Consider the following 20,255-nt stretch of genomic DNA (forward strand, 5'->3'; position numbering starts at 1 on the left):
ATTTCTAGCGATAGACAGCTTGAAACAAAAACGAAATAAATCAAAACAAGAACACATTGTTTTTTCAAATGGTCACCCATTCTCTCGCCTTCCCTCAGGGGTGAGCAATTTCACTTACCTCCAAGTTTCAGACGTTCCCCCTACGGGCCACCAAATGCCGCAGTCTGGCTGGGCACAGAATCTCGAGCCACCACACACCTTGTAGATTCAAACAGCAATTCTTTATTCCCGAACTCACACCGGTCTCTACACACGTTCTGGGGAAATCCAAGTTCTCCCGCAAAATTCACGTACTCCACCAGGCTTTTAATGCCAAAAACTTTCTGAATTCCACGAGAACTCAAGGGGAACTCAGGCAGCAGGATACGCCCTATTCCCAGCAGGAATCCTAAACCGGGAACGCCCTAAACCCAAATTGTCCTAAACCGGGAACGCCCTAAACCCAAGGAGTGGGATATTTCCTAAAACCTGCAGGATACACCCTAAACCTGGATCCACCCTGGTCCTTGAGCAGGGTCACCTTTCTCAAACATACATGCAATGTTACAGCGAATGTCCAAGGCAAGTCCATTTCCACGAGTTCTTCCTCTAAGCAACATGGGGTATGCTGGCAAGGAAATTTTGATGCGTCATTCCTACTTGGCAATGGCCCTCAGCAATCACATAGTAAATATATAATATGCTAAAGTAATCTTTATTTAACATTTGACATTTTGCCTTTCAAAATATGATGGCTCTCTTTCTTGTATATCCTTGACTACACTATTATTCATTTTTATAATATTTACCTAATGAACAAAAAATTGGTATTTCACTGTTTGAGATTGCATTTCACTGATTACTATTGAGTTTGACGATCTCTTCTTGTAGTGTTATTTTCACTTATTTTTTAAATACTTTTTAGTTGTAGATCACACAATACCTTTATCTATCTCTATCTATCTATATATCTATTTATATATTTTTATGTGGTGCTGAGGATCAAACCCAGTTTCTCATACCTGTTAGGTGAGCAGCACTGAGCCACAACCCCAGCCCCTTCACTTCTTATATAACATGTCCATTTATATTTTTAGGTGTTTGTCTTTTGACGGGGGTGGGGAGTGTGTTTGTAAACTTCAGGAGGTCTAGGACCATGTCTGTCAGTCTTATGTTTAGATTGTATTGTAGAGAATTTATTTTTTAAAACATACACATCTATATATGCCTGTATGTGTAGGGTACAGCTTCAAAATATATTTACTCTATAACCAAGTCCCCATATTTAAATTAATGGATTTTTCCACTTTATTTAAGAGCTTTAGCTATTCTCCCTCTTCAATTAAGAAATTTAAAAACCAAGGAGCTTATTCTCTGTTTTCAAACTCCAAGAGAACCTGAATACATCCTTAGCCTCACTTCTTTTTAGATACTTGCTTTTATAACTGGTTAAGAAGTTGTTTAAGGGGCTGGGGATGTGGCTCATGTGGTAGCGCGCTCGCGTGGCATGCGTGCTCCCGGGTTCGATCCTCAGCACCACATACAAACAAAGATGTTGTGTCCACCGAAAACTGAAAAATAAATATTGAAATTCTCTCTCTCTCTCTCTCTCTCTCTCTCTTTCTCTCTCTCTCTCTCAAAAAAAGAAGTTGTTTAAGTAAACAACTTTGTTGTTTACTTGTTAGCTTTACTATAAATAACCCCTCTGATGCATGGTCATTTTGGTAATGATTGTTTGGTTTTATTAGGGATGGCTTAAGGTCGTGGAAAGCACCAAACCCTTTGTGTGGGCCTGCACAGGTGTCTGATGAAGGATCCTTGAATATCAGAGGACAAAAAGCTCCACTTGTATCCTATCAATACTGCCATTTCTGAACATGCCTCCTACACAGAGCCATTTAGTTACACAAACTCTGACCAACCATTGCATCTCCTTTCCTTTCCTCCAATCATCTTTCCCCACTTAGAACACTGTGTCTCTTTATTCAATAAATATCCCTAAATCATATTCTTGGGGAGGAAGATTTGAGTCTGGCAGCTTCCCTACTTACATGAAGCCACATTATTTTCTTTTGCAAAAATTATCACTTTAGCATTTGGCATACAGTGCAGTGGGCAAAGAATCCTGGTTTGATAGTAGACTACTACTCTAGAACATGAAGAGAATCAAGAGTGTGATGAATCATAACAGTCTTAAGATATTGTTCTAGAACCAATTTTCCTTTCAACGTTATTTTCCAAAGTGAGGAATGAAGTCTGAATATTACCCATTAAAATTTACTTTGCCTTTCTTCCACATGTGGTCATTAGACATTGGTTGTAAGTTCTGTCATAGAACTTGTCATAGTCATTCTGTTTGCTAAAACAAAATAACATAAACTGGATGGGTTTTAGATAGTAGAAATTTATTTTCGACAGTTCTGGAAGCTGAGAAGTCCCAGATCAAGATATGGTGGTAGATTTGGTGATAAGGGCATAGTAAGGGCACAAGTCCCATCATGAAAGTTCTCCACTACGAACAAAACATATTCCAAGGCCTGGCCTCCTAACATCATTGCCTTGGAATTGAGGATTTCAACATATGAATTTGAAGGGACATAAACTTTCAGACCACAGCACTTCTTTTTCTCAGTTACATTGCAGTACATAGCACTTCAATACTTTCAGGGTTATTATGTTCTTAGACTAGCCAGTAGATTAGTCAATGCTACTATTTTTTAACAACCAAAAGTATTTTTGTCAGACATGAACAAATTTCTAAAAGGGTAACTATGAGGTAATTAGGAAACTATATGTGGATGTGATGAGTGTCTGACAATATTTCAAGCCATGACTCAAAACTACTATCACTGGCTAATGTCCACGGAGGATTTCAAGTGAGGAGATTTTTATCTTGTTGATCATTTTGTTTCCTAATGTAATGGTTTCATTTCATCTAAGGCTGCTGCCCTCACTCATCTATGGAGACATGCATATTAGAAGATTGTATTAGTAAGCTTTCTGTTGCTGTGACACAATCCCTGAAATGAATCAACTTAAAAACTTATTTTGCTTCATAATTTTAAACATTTTAGTCCATAGTTTCTGAGCCCATTGCTTTGGGCTTGCAGTGAGGCAAAAAATCATGGTAGGGAATATGTGGTGGAGCAAAGCTTCTCATCTCATGGTGGCCAGGAAGTAAAGGGACACAAGGGACCAAGGTCCCAATATCCCTCTCAAGTTTCCATCCTCAATGACTGAATGTCATTCTGCTTGTCCTACCTCTTATAGGTTTCCCCACCTCCTGATAGCACCACAGGCTGGTGACTAAGCCTTCAACACATTTCTAAGGGGAGATGCTGAGATTCAAATCATAATGAAGATTATCCTGTTCTATTTCCTGCCCTGACAGCTAAAACAAATAATATGGGTGATGTGAAACATAGTCTCTAATCTCCTGAAACAATCCCCTGACTTCCCAGCTTGAGAATAGAGCAGGCAAAATTTACAAACAAATTATACGTGTGTGTGTGTGTGTGTGTGTGTGTAAAATAAATTATATTTATTGTGGTAAGAAAACTTAACACTAGATTTATCCTCTAAACAGATTCGTAAGTGTGCAATAAGTATTATAAACTAGGTACAGCATGGTATAGCAGATCTCTAGAATTTATTCTTCTTGTATAACTGAAATATATACCTATTAAATAGCACCTCCCATTTCTCCTTCTCCTATTTTGCTCTGTTTTCAGAGATTGACTATTTCAGATACCTTATATAGGTGGAATCAAACAGTATTTCTGTGACTGGCTTATTTCACTTAGGATATCCTCAAGGTTCATCCACGTTGTCATAAATGGCAGGATTACTTTCTATTTTAAGGTTCAACAGTATTCCATTGTAAGTGTATACCACATTGTTTATCCATTCAACCACGGATGGACATTTAGGTTGTTTCCACATCTTGGCTATATTGAATAATGCTACAATGAACACGGGCAAGCAAATGCCTCTTTGAAGATCCTGAAATGGATATTCAGCACTCTTACACTCAAACTGTCTGCCTAATGCTTTTAAAAGTTAAGTAAAAGCTGAACGATATTTTAAATAATGAGAGAAAAACTCAAAATCCTGCTCCCATCATAATGTTTTCCACTCCACATTTTTTATAGTCCTTCTCAGTTCTTATGTGAAAATATCTAACATATGGTTGTGATCATTACATAATACAATTTGAATCCTGCCTTTTATGTCTAGCCTAAATATTTCCACACATTTTTTTACTTTTTTGTGGTAGCAACAAAGTATTTCAAGATGGTCATAATAATGTAATGAATTGTTTTCCTTTGGTTGATATTTATAAGTGACCTCCTTTATATTCTCATTATAAATGTGAAATATGATATGGAAATAAATAAAAGGTGTCACAATGTCTTGGCAGCATTTCTTGAATTGTATTATTTGTAGGCATTAGTGGCTGTTTTCTAGCATTACCAGTGGGAGGGTGCTGCCAAAAAATTGCACTAGGTTTCAGTTACTTCTTGTGAAAAAGACAGCCAAATCCAATGTTCAAAAGAAGGCAAGAAAATAATAATGAAAGAAACAGAGGGTCCATTTGGAGTCAAATAGGGAAGTATAAAACAATCTGACTGTGCCTATTGAACTCATATCCTTTGATTGCTGGTTCTCTGTGGGGAGAGGTCAGCCAGTGGCACTTGTGAACAGGAGGCTCCAGACAAGAACTACCCCACAGCAGAAAAGCCAAGGAGATGATGGTGGGCACAAAATAAACTGTAAAGAGAATGCAGAAGTAATGATTACTATTGTCACATCATGATCAGAGAGGAAACTTTCATTCTAAATAATTGAGCTGGAAGACAGAGTAAAGCTGATGGCTTGTATTAGGATAGAGAAAAGGGCAACTTAAATCAAGTCAACACAATTGGCCTTTGTTGAACATCTGCTCTATGATTAGCATTAATCTCAGGACACTGGATATTAAAAGGAACAAGCATGCCCTTGAAAAGCTCATTATCTTTGTGACAAAGGGCCCTGAGAACATGGAGTAGAAGAAAATAATACTTTAGGGGATAGAGTTTGGGGTAAGAGCTGTCAAGCTCCACAGAGGAGTGACATTTGATGTGAGTCTTGAAAAATGAGTAGGAATTTGCTCAGCTGACATAGGAAAAGGCATGAGCAAAGACTGTGGCAGAAGTCCTTGGTGTGTGCAGGGAACAAATTAGGCTGATCTAGCTAGTCATTTTTTTTTCAAACATATTTAAGAAGGGCCATTCTTTCAATTAAAATTCTATTTAGAACACCAACATATAAAATAGATAAAAGTTATATTTTATATTTTAAAAGTATTTTAGCATCTTAATTGTGAAGCATTTTCCTGTTACAAATGGAATCAATGGGAATATTAAAACTCTTCTGATAAAAAATTGCAACCAGGGGCTGGGGTTGTGGCTCTGCGGTGGAGTGCTCGCACGTGTGAGACCCTGGGTTCAATCCTCAGCACCACATACAAAAATAAACAAGTGAAATAAAGGTGTTGTGTCCAACTACAACTAAAAAATAAATATTTTTTTAAAAAAGAATACTTAAAAAATTGCAACTGTGGGGTTATATTTGATGGATTGCTTCTTATTTTCCATCTGTTCAGCTACAAGAATGTCAAGAAAATTCTGTTTCATACTGTAGTTTGCCCTAGACTTTTAGGGCATGTTTCAATTAATAAAGATCATAAGCTTCAGAGAAAAGTAGCAGGAAATGTTTGCTTCAATGGTTAAAAATCAATAACATCAACATCTCTTGTTGACATATATAAATGTCAGACAAGAATTACCAAAATTGGTCCTGAGCATCTTAAATAGGGAATATTCAACCTGTATATGCATTTACATATGGAAATGGAAAATATGACTTTCATAAAAAAGGAATTACCCAAATTAAAATTATCCTGTAAAACTATCTGTAGTATGTTATTATGAGTGTTCTATGTGCCGTTGAAAAAATACTATGCTGTGATGAGAAATCATGTTAAGAAGTATATGTGTGTGACCAGAACATCCAGATATTATATGTTTTCAAACTTAATCAAGTCAACATGCTGAACAATTTGGTAACCTTTAATATGTTAAAATCAGAGACAAATTATAATTCAGTGTACATGCTACTTCTTTGCTGGAGTTGAAGAATAGGTTAAAAGAAATAAAAAAATAGTTAAAAGATAAATTAATCTAATTTCAAATGTTGAGGTCCTAAAGTACCTCTGCTCAGCCTTCATGGTTAGAGGGTACAGAGACCATATTTTAAAAAATCTTGGCTATGATCAGATGTTGGGCTTCAACTTGCAATTGATGAAGATATTTTGAAATAATTTAGAAAATGATGTGCGAAGACTGGACTGTGTTTGAAATGATAATTTAAAGATGGTTATATTTGAGGGAAAGGGACATTTATTTAGGAAGGGATTATAATAATCCAGATTAGAGGAACTGAAGCTGAGTTCTGAATTAGTGCAGAATTAGTGAAACTGGAAAATTGGAGTCAGAGTCAAAGCTATCTGAGAAAGTGGGACATGTAAAGATAATAGCTGTCTTTAATTCCATACAGTGCAGGGTTTGAATCCTGCCTAATGTTTTCCAGAGTATGAAAGAAGAGAAAGCATCTGATACGGTCTGAATATCTTCCCACCTCTGCAATCAGAAGTCGAAACCTAATCCCCAATGAGATAGTATTAAAAGTTAAAGCCATTAGAAGATGTTGAAGTCATGAGGGTTGTTTTTGTCAGTTTTTGTGTTGCTGTGACCAAAACACCTAACAAGAACAACTGAGAGGAGAAAAATTGGGGGCGCTCAGGGTTTCAGAGGACTCAGCCCATATTCAGCCAACTCCATTGCTCTGGGGCCAAGATAAGGCAGCACATCATGGGGGAAGGGCCCAGCAGAGGAAAGCTGCTCACTTATGGTAGGGTCAGGTGGAAGGGCGGGGGAGGGACCACAGGGAAGATGCAACCTTTCAGGGCAAGTCCCTGGTGATCCACCTCCTCCAGGCACTTCCCCCAACCCCCCACAGTTACCACCCAGTCAGTTCCTACAAACCAAGATGGGTTGATTAGGTGACAGCTCTCATGATCTAATCATTTTACCTCTTAATATTGCTGCATTAACAGGAGCTTTTGAGGGGATAGTCCATATCCAGAGTATAACAATGGTGGAGTCCTCATGAATGGAATCAGTGATATTATAAAAGAGGTGAGAAGAAGCTGTTTGCCCCTTCTGAAGTGTACAGACACAAAGAGGGTGCTCTCGATGAAGAATAGGTCTTCACCAGATACCTGTTAAAAGAAACTTTAGAAAAATTAAATTAAGCTGAGTTAATTTCAGCAAAGAGCAAGTCATGAATCAGGCAGCACTCTGAACCAGCAGTGGATCAGAGAGCTTCTCCAAGCAATGTGGGCAGGCACCATTTCTAGACAGAAAGTGGAAGAGCCACACAGAAACAGCTTGTTTGGTTACAGATCAGCATTTGTCTTTTTGGGGGTCATGGTGTGATGGGTCATTTGCCTCATGGGAAAATGGTCTGATCATTTGGCAGCCTTGATTGGCTTATTACCTTTGGTTGCTGTGATTGACTGGGATTCAGTTATCTGTCATGAGAATATATTCCTCAATTACACTACAGTTTTCTAGGTAAAAACTCAAAGTACACAGGTAGCTTTAGACCAAATTTAATTTAGTGTAGCACACTGAATCTATTGGTATCTTGACTTTCTAGTCTCTAGAACTTTGAGAAATAAATTTCTGTTTATGTTACCCTGACTAAGGTATTTTTTATTCTAGCAGCAAGAACAGATGGACAGCCTTTATGAAATAAATTCACAAGATATAATCTTTTAACATGCCCATAGTACGAACAAATACTGGCATAGATATTGTCCTGTATCTTGACATTCTGCAAGTTCTCTTTAACTATTTTACCATAGGGAACCACGTAACTAGGGAACAGCAGAACTTGGGATTTGATTAGTCTAGCTAATGAATCTATGGTGTTGTTTTTTTTAAATAATTTTATTTTAACATGTGATTTTGAAGTTGTTTTCATTATGTAAAAATTCAGAGGCACAGACAATTTGGATTATAAATCAGAGGTTGTGTCAGGGAGGAAGACCAGGAGAGCTGATTCCCTTTTATACCATATTAAGAAGTATAGACTTTGGCTCTCAAAGACAGTGGGAGAAAATATTGAAAGTACAATGCAATCAGATTTGAATGTATACTCAATCACTCTGGTATGTTTTGCTCCTGTAAGTTTCCATAGCATCTTAATTTTCACTTTCATTCCAGAAGTTGAGAATTCTCTGACTACCATGCGTTTTTTTTTTCTGATAAAACTACAATTTAAAAAATTCAAATAATTTTTTTTATCCATTCCTTGAACAAATATTAAGTACACATTATTGCTTCAAAAATCTATAAAAATAACAAGCTTATAAACTAGGCAAATTAAGGAATGATTTGCATTATAAAACAACACTTACATTTACAGACATGTAAAACTTCAGATTTATGTCTTTCAAAGTTACTGGAGGAAAATTGTTTTAAATAATTGTTTTAAGTAATTTGTTTTCCATTTATTAAAGGACCACTGTATAAAACAAAGCATGGATGTAGTTTTGTAACTTATTCAAAAGGCCTAGGTGAAAAACTCCTATTACTTGTTAAGCCAGTCAAACAACACTTGAAAAACAAGTCTTCAGATTATCCTGATTATCACTGGAAGAATAGACTGTTAACTAACTATAAGGTCAAGATGTCCTATCTTTCAATAATGAGAAATGTTAATGCATCATTGTTTATAATAAAAAAAATCTCTCAAGAAGAAAATTATTTACAATATAACTGACACACTGTTTGCATTCATCTGATAAAAAGGTGCCATGCACATATACAAACATATTATAACACAATACAAAATAAACTTCCCTCATTTCCTCATTGCTTGTCTGGGATCAGACCTTTTATTTAAAGATTCGGAATGTAATTCTCCCAGTTGTTTAAGAGTGTAGAAGGTAAGCCTTGCAAAACTCTACAGGGAAAAGTTTCCAGAATATATAGTTACCATAAACTGCCTTTCCAAGAAAAGGGCAAATGTTCTTATAGTCAGAGATTTAAAAGAAGTAGAATTTTACACATGGACTAAAATTATTATTATTAATTTTTGTGGAACTAGAAGTGATATTGGTACACAGCATTTTTTTTCTATAATTTGTTCAGGTTTAAGACACTCATACTGCTGAAAAAGAGGAAAATGAAGATATTGAGTCATCAAAAAATGTAGTCCAGTGTGTTCTAACCATACAGTAAGGCTGATTTTCTCAGGAGACTTAGTTATACAGAATACAGATTTAAATATGTGTCTTCCTCAGCCAGAAGCAATGGAGTGAGACCAGCCAAGAGCAAGTCATATGATGGTGGAGAGAATTGCCAATGCTTTTTTTTTTTTTTTTCCATTTCATGTGCCTGTGGAAGGGAAAATTGGAAAAGCAGACTCATTTGGAATGTTAGCTTTTTCACAACCTGTAAATTGCATTACAATAGCTGCTATATGCTGTATTAGGACTAATTATGCAACTTCAGTTCTAATTTTTGAATTTCCTCTTAATACAATTAATTGAAAATGTGTTGAAATATCCAACACTACTGTTATTTTCTCCAATTTAAATGGATAGTTGAACTTGGTTTTTCATTCCCAGATTGATTTTGATTAAAACCATAATATTCACAAGGAAAAAGAGTTCATAGTTAAAAGAATAGCATAAAATGCTTATATGGACAGACTCTATTTTTAAACTGGATTGTTCATTATCTTGGTATATTTTCCCAAGGAAGCTAGTCTCATTTGATTTTCTTGTGTGTTTGCAAAATGTTCAAAATTAACAGCCATATTCTCAGGACTTGGTCAGCCTTTAATCCCCTAAACAATTTATGGAGCTTTCACCTGATCTTTCCATTCTGCTGAATGCATAGGTGGTTCTGAAGAATACAGACTTGGCCCATGCCCTTAAGGAACTGGTCAAAAGATAAGATTTGAAGAGTATGTTTGTGCCATGCCAATCAACCATTGTAATTGGAATAAATTGAGTATGATGCCTAACATTTACTTTGTGCTCACAATGTATCAGAAGCTTTGCATGAATGACCTCATATAAACCTTTCACAGTTTAAGTATTATAAAGCAATTCTAATTTGGACCTGAGAATACAGGAGAGTTTAGGAGAGTTATGTAACAGGTTAAGATCAATCAAAGGGACACACACCTCTATGTCTGCATCTGTTATGTCTCTCTGGATTGCTGGGGCTCCACTGCCAGAAAGATCTTAAAACATGCAGACTTGGATAATGGGGAACAAGGGCCCAGTTATAATCTTGTCCTTCTGAAGGTCTGCCTGGTCACATCTCCTGACAACTTGTTCCCAGAACAAACTTACTTTGCACAAGCCAGGGCAATTAGTGGTGAAAAGGGGCTGAGAAATATCAAAATGGTAAGACTGTCCAGGCGGTGGAGTAGCTGCAGGTGTCTCGAGGGCAAGCTGGAAACCTGGGCCAAGTCTTATCCTGGACCCACAGGAAAGCAGACACCAGCGTCCGCGCAAAGCTAAAACGCTGACCTAAGGACTGCGGCAGCAAGTGAACGTCAACACCGCTGCCTCAAACGCACCGGGACCCCGGGCCCTTCCCCGCGACCCGCGCAGACTGTGCAAGTCTCCACTCTGGGCTGAGGCCCCTCCCAGCCTCACTTCTCTGATATCTGCAGCCGGCAATGGGAGGCGACGCGCAGGAGGCCCGGAGGACGTAAGCGACGCGTGGTCGAGCCTCCAGCCCGCCCCCCGCGCGCCTTCGCTTCTTTTTTTCCCGTGACGCCGCGGCAGCTCCAGCAACCAGCGTTTGCACACTCGCACGCGCGCTCCAGCCTGTTAAGTCCTCCCGCAGCGGGACCGGAAGATGGCGGCTATCAAACTCCTCTCCGGCGGGCTACGGCTCTGCGCCTCCACCCGCAGCTCCGGAGGCGCCTGGTCCAAGGTAAATTGCCGGTGAAGAGGAAGGCCACGCGCGGGAAGGACGCGGACGAAATCGGTGCCGGCGATTTCTCCTCTGCCCATCCCCACCCTGCATCTGCTGCGCGGTGCCCTGCGCGCAGAAGGGTTTCTGTCCTCGCCGCCTCTTGGGATGACCGCCTTTGCTGGGTTCTGCATCCGCTTCCCTGGTTGGGGGAGAGGAGGCCAAGCAGCGCGCGCGGAAAGGCTGACGAGGGGCGGGAGGAAGCTGGGCAGCGCCGCCGCTCCCTTCGGGCTTGCCCGCTTCCCTACCGGCGTGCGTCTCCAGCGCGCTGCCTCGAGTCCTCTGGGCGGCTGCCACCGCGCGAGGGGGGTGCCAATTTACAGAGTGAAGGGTGAAGGCAGTAGGAGTAGGTTTACACTCCTTCTAGAGGATCTTCTCGGGGTTTAGGCACCTCTAGAGGCCCGGAACCGGGACCCGGCTAACCTCCGCTGGCTCAAGTTCACAGCCAAGTGGGCGGATGCTGGGAGCGGCGGGGGTGGAATGCTTTTCTCCATCCCGCCTTCCCTATAAGGCTGTGCCGCACCGCAGCGGTGGAAAAGGGAACCCGGACTGGAGCGCTTGCTGGGCGTCTAGCGGGCCAAGCTGGGAATCCAGTTGAGCTCTGGCTGAGACTCGCATATTATCTGCGGGCGCAGATGCCACTTCTTTGGAGATATCTGGGATCTGGATTATTAACTTTTTTTGTTTTCAAAGCTCTTTGAAAACCTCAACCCTTAACTGACAATTCTCCACCAAGTGGTTGGTATCTGGAGACAGTGTCACCAGCGGTTGATGTGTTTTTGCCCTGTGCACTGTCTGTCCCATTCTGTGAGCCCACGGTCCTGTGGAATTCGTGTCTGGAGTACTAGGAGCCAATTACTGGACCAGAACGCCAGGTCCAGGAGGGTGACTTATACCTTGGTCACTTAAGTAAACCTCAGGAACCTTTTCCTTGAACGGGAAGACGGAAGTAACACATTGAATAATAGCTCAAAGCTTGATAGTACTATATCTTGCACATGGTGTGCGATCACCCTGCATGCTCAGAACTCCCAGCTCACCTTATGGCTTATCCCTTTCCTGCATCCAATTCCAGAAAATTCAGAACTAATCTTTTGTAAGAAGGAATGATTTAGAACTGGATCACATCATTAAATCAATTATTCTTAGAAGGCATTTGGGTAATTGCAGGTAGCTTTGGATATGTAAAGTATGACTTAAAAGGGTACTTGACCTTCAGTCATCTTACTGCTAGTGCTAAAGCTGATGCAAAATCCAGGACACAGGGATACCCTTGAATCAAGGTCAGTACCATTCCCTCTTTTGGCAGTCACTTGTTTGTCTATTATTTACTCACTTCCAGTTTTTCTCACCTTGAGTATAATCATTAAACCATTTCCCAAACCCAGCAAACCTTTTTTAGATGGATGAGCTACAATTTTAGTTTTGCTATGCCTTACTGAAAATTTCTATCAGAGTTAAAGCTTTCACCTTTCCTATGTGATTAGGTCCAACTCCTGCCTTCCAGTGTATCTCCCCCCCCACACACACTCATTGCATTGAGGGCTTTTCCTGCATAGTTAGCATCTAAATCCCATCTTCCATTTCTGTTAAACTCTAATACCTGTGTACTTGTTTAACTTTGGGATATACTGTCTGCCTAATTCTCTATCTCCCTCAACATTACTTCTCTACAAAAACCAGACATTTAACACATGTTTAATGCATGGATGAGAGAACCCTGCAATTAACTTAAATATTAACCTTGAGAGTTTTTCTGCTAAACTTAACTAACAGGTTCAATGAGATAGTTAATTTTTTTTTTCTTAATAACACTGGGCAAGTGGTGGGCAAGTGCAATGTCTCTGAACTTGAGCATGCAGTAAGATATCCTGGAGCCTTTGTAAAACAGGTTTTTATGCCCTCCTCCAGAGTTTCAAATTTAGTAGGTTTTGGGTGGGGCCCCTTTGTTTGCATTCAACACACACATTACCTTCCCTTGGCAGTGATGCCGTGCTCCCCCTGGCAAGCCTGTAAGGTATGCATATCCACCCACATATTATTGCCTTTTCCTTCTAACATGGTTCTCTTTACCTCTTTCTGAGGGCCTCCCATTCCTATTTCTGCTTAACAAACCCTGATGCTGAAGTGGTCAAGGTCATTCTTTCTGTTTCATGATTTAATAGTAACGTGTCAAGATTAGTATCACCTGGGTGTATCATTAAGATATATGTTTAAGAATAAAAAAGTTACATGATTTGTGTATTTTCAGTGAGAGATCATCAAAAAGAAGTGCATTATTTCACTAAATTCTGGAATGCTGAAGGATAAGAAAAAGAGACATGGAATTGAGAGAGATAATGGTGGAAATGGTTGGAGAGGAAGATTATGGATTAAGAAGTCCTGATAATTAGATGAAAGTTAGGCTCAATGGTAAAGTAAGATTGGGAAGTTAGGAGTAAGAATTTGAAGAAAAGGATCAAGGGTGAAGGTGGAGAAGATGTTAAAAGAAGAAGTAGATTATGCAGAAAAAGTCTTTCACTATAAAAATTTTGATTATTTCTTCCACTGCATCATTCATTTATCATTATTTCCCTCCCTCAATTGTAATAACAGAAACTAGTGCTCACAACAGTGTTGCATTCTGCTGAAGGCAGGAGAGTGAGAAAGCAAAATGAAATGCTTTCGGTGAACATGAAAGAAGACCTGAGTAAAAAATATCATCCACAGAATAAATAGATGTCAAAACTGTGCATTTCATTCTTTATTCTTTTGAGTAGTCTCAGCAAACTTGAAGGTTGTTTATTTTTTTTTGGTAGCAGCTGGTACATGATTTTTTTTTTTTAATTTTTAACATCATTGTATTCACATATAAAATATCCTAGAAGGGAGAGGTTAGTTTAGAAGGAGCTTAAAGCTGCTCTTTGAATTTGGTTATCTTAAAAAAAGGTAGATATTATATCAAACAGATTCTTTCCATGTAGCCTAATTTAGAAGGTGTTGGCACTGACACAGATATTTCTTCACTCACAGGGAGTGTGGGTGGAGAATGGGAGCAAGGGAGGAAATCAGTGGAGAGAACAAACCTAAAACCCTCCTCCAGGGAGCTGCTCTAAGCAGATTTCTGTCTTGAAGAGCTTCAGTGGCACACCCAGCCCAGTCCTTTTGCTTCCTCTTTGCCCCACTGTCTGCATTCGCACTGCTGTCTTGCCCAGCCATCTCTGAATACCCAGACTCCCAGACTTGATGAAAAATAAAATGAACATGTTCCTGAGTGCAGAGGTGCACACTTGTAGTCCCAGTTACTCTGGAGGCTGAGGTGGGAGAAATCGCTTGAGATCAGAAGTTCCAGACTACTAGCCTGGGCAACAACAGCAAGACCTTTCCTCCAGAAAAAAAGGAGAAGAAAGGAAAGGAGAGGAGGGCAAGGGAGGAAGTTAGAGTGATCTCAAAGCTAGGACCCATTTTTTTTTTCTTTAATGCTTAACAAAGATAACATGGATTAACTTACTGTGTTATGGATCACATTAAAAATATTGTGTGTAATCAGTGATGTGTGTGTGTGTGTGTGTGTGTAAGGCAGAGTGGCAAGGTTAAAAATTATATTAAACTACAATAAATGACAAATTAATCTTCCTCTCAGTGGGGAATGCAGAAAAGGTGGCATTCCCCAAAGGAAGCTAACATCTGGGTATCTTGTGTTCTCCAGGCACAGAACTTCTGTATATATCCTTAACTGAACCTTACCCAATCCATGCGACACAATTATCATCTTTTTTGTAAAATCAAGTTCTCCCTATACCCCCTCAAAAAAGTAATTAATATTCTTTTTAAAAATTTTTCTGTAGTTGTAGATGGACATAATACCTTTATGTTATTTGTTTATTTTTATGTGGTGCTGAGGTTGAACCAGGTGCCTCATGCAAGCTAGGCACGCACTCTGCTGCTGAGCTACAGCCCCGGCCCTAATTTATATTCTTGATCATTCTGATAAGAGTGAAATGAAATCTCAATGTCATTCTGACAGGAGTGAAATGAAATCTCAATGTAGTTTTGATTTGCATTTTCCTAATTGCTAGAGATGGTGAACACTTATTCATGTATTTGTTGGCCATTTGTATTTCTTCTTTTGAGAAGTGTCTGTTTAGTTCTTTTGGCCATTTATTGAGTTATTGGTTTTTTTGGCGTCAAGTTTTTTGAGTCTTTGTGTATTCTGAATATGCCCTCAATAAGGAGCCAGTGGCAAGGATCTTTTCCTATTTTATAGGCTCTCTCTTCATACTCTTAAATGTTTCCTTTGCTGTGAAGAAGCTTTTTACTTTGATGCCATCCCTCATATTGATTTTTTATTTTACTTCTTGTGCTTTGGGAGTGTTGTTAAGGAAGTCAGTTCTCATGTCAACATGCTGGTGTGTTAGGCCTACATTTTCTTCTATCAGGTACACAGTTTCTGCTATAATTCCTAGGTCTGTGATACACTTTGAGTTGAGTTTGTATAGGGTGATAGGGGTCAGATTTCATAAATGCTGGTGAGAATATGCAAAAAAAAGATCCACTCATACATTGTTGGTGGGACTGCAGATTAGTGCAACTATTCTGGAAAGTAGTATGGAGATTCCTCAAAAAACTAGGAATGGGCTGGGTGTGATGGCACATGTCTGTAACTTGGGAGGCTGAGGCAGGAGGATTGCAAGTTCAAAGCCAGCCTCAGCAACTTAGCAAGATCCCAACAAACTTAGTGAGACCCTGTGTCAAAATAAAAACAAAAAGGGTTAGGGATGTGGCTCAGTGGTTAAGCACTCCTGGGTTCAATCCCCAGTACAACAAACAAACAAACAGACAAGCGAGGAATGGAACTACCATATGACCCAGAGACCCACTCCTTTGTATATATCCAAAAGATTTAAAATCAGCATACTATGGGAATACAGCTACATCAGTGTTTATAGCAACACAATTTATAATAGCTGATCTATGGAACCAACATAGGTGCTCTTCAGTATATGAATGGATACAGAAAATGTGAGCCGTGTGCGGGCACGCACGTGTGCGCGCGCACACACACACACACACACACACATACACACACACACACACAATGGTGTATTACTTAACCATAAACAAGAAGGAAGTTACAGTATTTGCTAGTAAATGATGGAACTGGAGACTATCATGCTAAGTGAAATAAGCCAGTCCTAAAAAGTTAAAGGTTGAATGTTTTCTCTGTATGTTGAAGCTAATCCAAAATGGGGAGTAGGGGGTGAGAAAGAAAGAAGGAAAAAAAAAAAACAAAAGGAAGAGGAAATTCCATCAAAACAGAGGAAAGATCAGTTAAGGAGACAAAGGAATTAGGGGGAGGAAGGAGGGATGGAATAAGGGAAGAACAGTGAAATGAATTTTCATTATATATATACATGGAATAGACCACAGTGAGTCTCAACTTAAGTATATCCACAAGACGCTAATTAAAAGAAAAACTATAAATAAGTTACAGAAGTATCAGTAGAGTGGGGAGAGGAGGGTAAGTGTGGCGGGGGACTGAATTAGAGCCAGTTATATTCCATGCTTTTGTGATTATGTCCACATGAATCCTAATGTTATATATAGCAAAAAATAAATAACAAAAAGAAAGTTTTCGACAGCATTTTTCAAAGCTGATTTAAGGCATAAATCTATAAATCTAAACAATGAATCTAATGCTAGAAAAAAAATTTAAATAAATAAATATCAAGACCTGTGAATATAGCTCAGAGCACTTGCTTAGCCTGCATAAGGCCCTGGATTTGATCCACACCACTGAAGCAATACATAAGTTAAAAGCAAAATGCTTAGATATAACTAGTGAAAGTAGAGATGACCTAAGAGACAGAAGAAATTAAAATCAGTTAGAAAAAAGACTGAAAACATAAAAGAGCAACAGTTAGAATGGCAACTGATAGCTACAACCACTCAGTACAAGGAGAAAGTCTATTACATTTTCAGTGTGCTAAAGAAAATTACTGTCAACTTGAAATTTTAGTCCCAGTGAAAAATGACTTTACCAGTATAGTAGAGAAAAGAAAACAGGGGGAGGGAGAGTGGATGGAAAGGAGAAGTACTAGGGACTGAACTGGAGCAAATTATATTTCATGCTTGTATATTTATGTCAAAATGAACCCTAATATTATGTCTAATTATAATGCACTAAAAAATCAAAAATAAAAAAGTGAAGGAAAAAAGTAATTTGCTCTGGTCTGTACAGTTGTGACTGTGCTGGGTCTTGACACAGATTATTTTCATCCTAGGAATGTAGTCTTCTAGTTTACAATGTCTCCCAAACTAGGTGGTTAGTTTTGTTGTTTTGTTTTGTTTTGGTACCAGAGATTGAACCCAGGTATTAACCACTGAGCCACATCCTTGGCCTTTTTGTTTTTTATTTTGAGACAGGGTCTCACTAAGTTGCTTAGGGCCTTGCTAAATTGCTGAGGCTGGCTTTGAACTTGTGATCCTCCTGCCTCAGCCTCCTAACTTGCTAGGATTATAGGCATGCACCACCATGTCCACATCCTCAGTCTTTTTTTTTTTTTTTAATATATTTTATTTAAAGACAGGGTCGTGCCAAGTTGCTTAGGGCTTTGCTAAGTTGCTAAGGCTGGCTTTGGACTTGTGATCCTCCTGCTTCAGCCTCCTGAGCCACTGGGATTATAGGCATGTACCATTGTGTCTGGCTTGATGGTTTGTTTTTTCAGTATAAGACTATTGTAGTAAAAGTTGGTTTCTTGGTAAATAGTAAATAGATGTCAAATGTCAATATAGCATCTAACAGATGTCAGTAAATACTCTTAACTGAATGAATAATGAAAAAACAAATACACTTGAGTGCCTGTAGGGTCTTCATTATCTTGAGCCCTTGTCACAGTCCCTGGAGACTTGTCACTCTTACTGCTTTTAACTTTTGGTTATCCATGTAAGCACACCATTTTGTTCCATTCTCTTTTCTTTTAAGGTGCTGGGGATGGAACCCAGGGCCTCCAGCATGCTAGACAAGTGCTCTACCACTGGCTACACTTCTAGCCCAACTTACATCTTTTTAAAAATAATTCTGAGGGTTTTTTTTTTTTTAGGTGGGAAAAGTAGGGTAAGCTGCTGGATAATTTCTGACTGTCATGAAAATACCAGTTCTCAGCCGAAAACAAAGGAACAGGATTCTTGCCAGGTCTGTGGTTATGTGTTTTTGTTTCTGTTGGTGAATCTGTAAAGTCTCTCTGAGTATATGGTGGAACTGAGTTTTCTTCCATGTTACTCTCTAAGGGACGCAAGTTTCTCCCTCTATAGAAACATGGTTCACTTCCCACCCCATTTGAATGTTGACAATTTTTTTTTTTAAATTTTTCTTCCCCTTTCTGCTGAGGTCTGGACTATTCACTCTCAGGTAGAGATAATGACAGAAGAGTTACAGATGAAAAAATAGGATACTCATAGAGATTTGTTGTGTGTAAATAATGAAGTATAAGTAGAGTACAATCAAGTCTTTCAGTAAACATAAAAAGGAGCATAGTGTGGTAGAAGCACCCAGTGATAGGAGGCCCAAACTTTCCATCCGTTCTTGGAAGATCTTTCTAAGCTTCAGAAACTGGACCTATACAGTGAGTTGGTTGGATTAGATATCTGTGTTTTCTTTCTTTCTTTCTTTCTTTTTTTTTTTTCTGGGAGAATTATTCTCAGCTTTATTTTGCAGTCAACCTGTAGCCTGTTTATTCATTCCATCAAATTTTTAATTTCTAAGACTAAAATTAATTTCTAAGACTGGTGTGTTTGTGTGCATTTAAAATGAAAGAAATGATTCCTTGCTGTTTGAGGGCAGGGAAAAAAATAGAAAATTCTTTATGGCTCCAGCCACTTCCCTTCAGCCTCTGCCTCCACTTACATTCCTGGGTCTGGGCAGGATGCCAATTTATACACTCTCCTCACCTGACCTTGATCAAAATGGAAGTTCAAAGGGACAGAAGTCATGTGTGTGACCGCTGAGTTCTCTTTCTCATCTGACTTTCTCAGTATAATTCTCTTTAATAGTCCTTTGTGCTAATTGCTGCTTTTCATAAGGATGTTTGTTAGAGGAAGAAAAGAACTGTAGACACTCATTATGCATTGTCCTTGACCACTTGGTCCCCCTGTCTGGTGGACTTTTAGGAAGTGATGTGGGTGTGCACTTTCAGATGGGCTTGCTAAGGTGGCAGACATCAAGATTCAGGTATTAGTCCCTCTCCTCCCTTTCTTTTCAGGTTGCTGTATGGTGAGAGGAAAGGAGGAATAATGTTGAATATGAGTGATTGGTTGCCACAGACTGTTTCCTCATATCAGTTGTCTCTATCATACATGAAATACAAAGAAAAATATAGTTTATAACTGATTGTCTATGAATGCCCACTAGCTGACTCATTTAGGACCTGTATTAGCCTATTTTCTGTTGCAATAGCAAAATATCCCAGACTGGTTAATTTATAAAGGAAATAAGTTTATTTTGCTCACTGTTCCAGTAGCTAGAAATCCAGGACCGGGTGACTGCCTCTGATGAGGGCCTTGTGGTGCCTCATAACTTGGAGGAGAAGTGGAAGGGCAAGCTGGTGCATGCAGAAGAGTCAAAGCCAAAGGTGCAATCTTACTTCACAACAACTGCTCTTGTAGTAACAACTCCAGTCCTGTGAGAATGAGAGCTCACTCCTGTGAGAATTGACCCAGTCCCTGAAGAGCAGCATTAATCTTTTGATGAGGATCCAAACGCCTCTTAAAATTCCCATCACCTCTCAACACTGTTACATTGGGAACCAAACAAATCTCAGCATGAGTTTTGGAGGTGACAAACCATCTACAACATTTCATAGCAGGACTAAGTCATGCATTGTGTAAGGGTGACTAGCCTTCCGTGTAGCTAATACTTTGATATTTTTCTACAACATCCACAAGCTACCCCGTAGGGTGATAAGACATTCTGTGTACTGTTCTTTACTTGTCCCTATTCCTATTGTAGACACTCTCTGGCACTTAAGATTGGATCAGAAGCTTAACTCTGTGGGTATTTTTAATTGACAAGTGAAAATACATAAATTTTGCATTCATTGTGCATAATGATGCATTATCTCATTGTATATCTAAAAGCTGAATTGCTATATATGCAAGTAAAGATGCATATCTAAAAGATTATTCACTTAATTT

General features: G+C 39.0%; 1 protein-coding gene across 1 annotated transcript in view; it reads left to right on the top strand.

Annotated features, from left to right (window-relative positions):
• Positions 1 to 8,577: 8,577 nt before the first annotated feature.
• The window catches only part of Oxct1 (3-oxoacid CoA-transferase 1), a 133,447-nt gene continuing 121,769 nt past the window's right edge, over positions 8,578 to 20,255 (top strand). The window contains exon 1 of the mRNA XM_026410246.2: positions 8,578 to 11,045. Within this exon, the coding sequence (XP_026266031.1) occupies positions 10,968 to 11,045 (78 nt within the window). The 5' untranslated portion in view covers positions 8,578 to 10,967. The remainder of the gene's footprint in view (positions 11,046 to 20,255) is intronic.

The sequence above is a fragment of the Urocitellus parryii genome, chromosome 1 (assembly GCF_045843805.1).
Source record: "Urocitellus parryii isolate mUroPar1 chromosome 1, mUroPar1.hap1, whole genome shotgun sequence".
Lineage (NCBI taxonomy): Eukaryota > Metazoa > Chordata > Mammalia > Rodentia > Sciuridae > Urocitellus > Urocitellus parryii.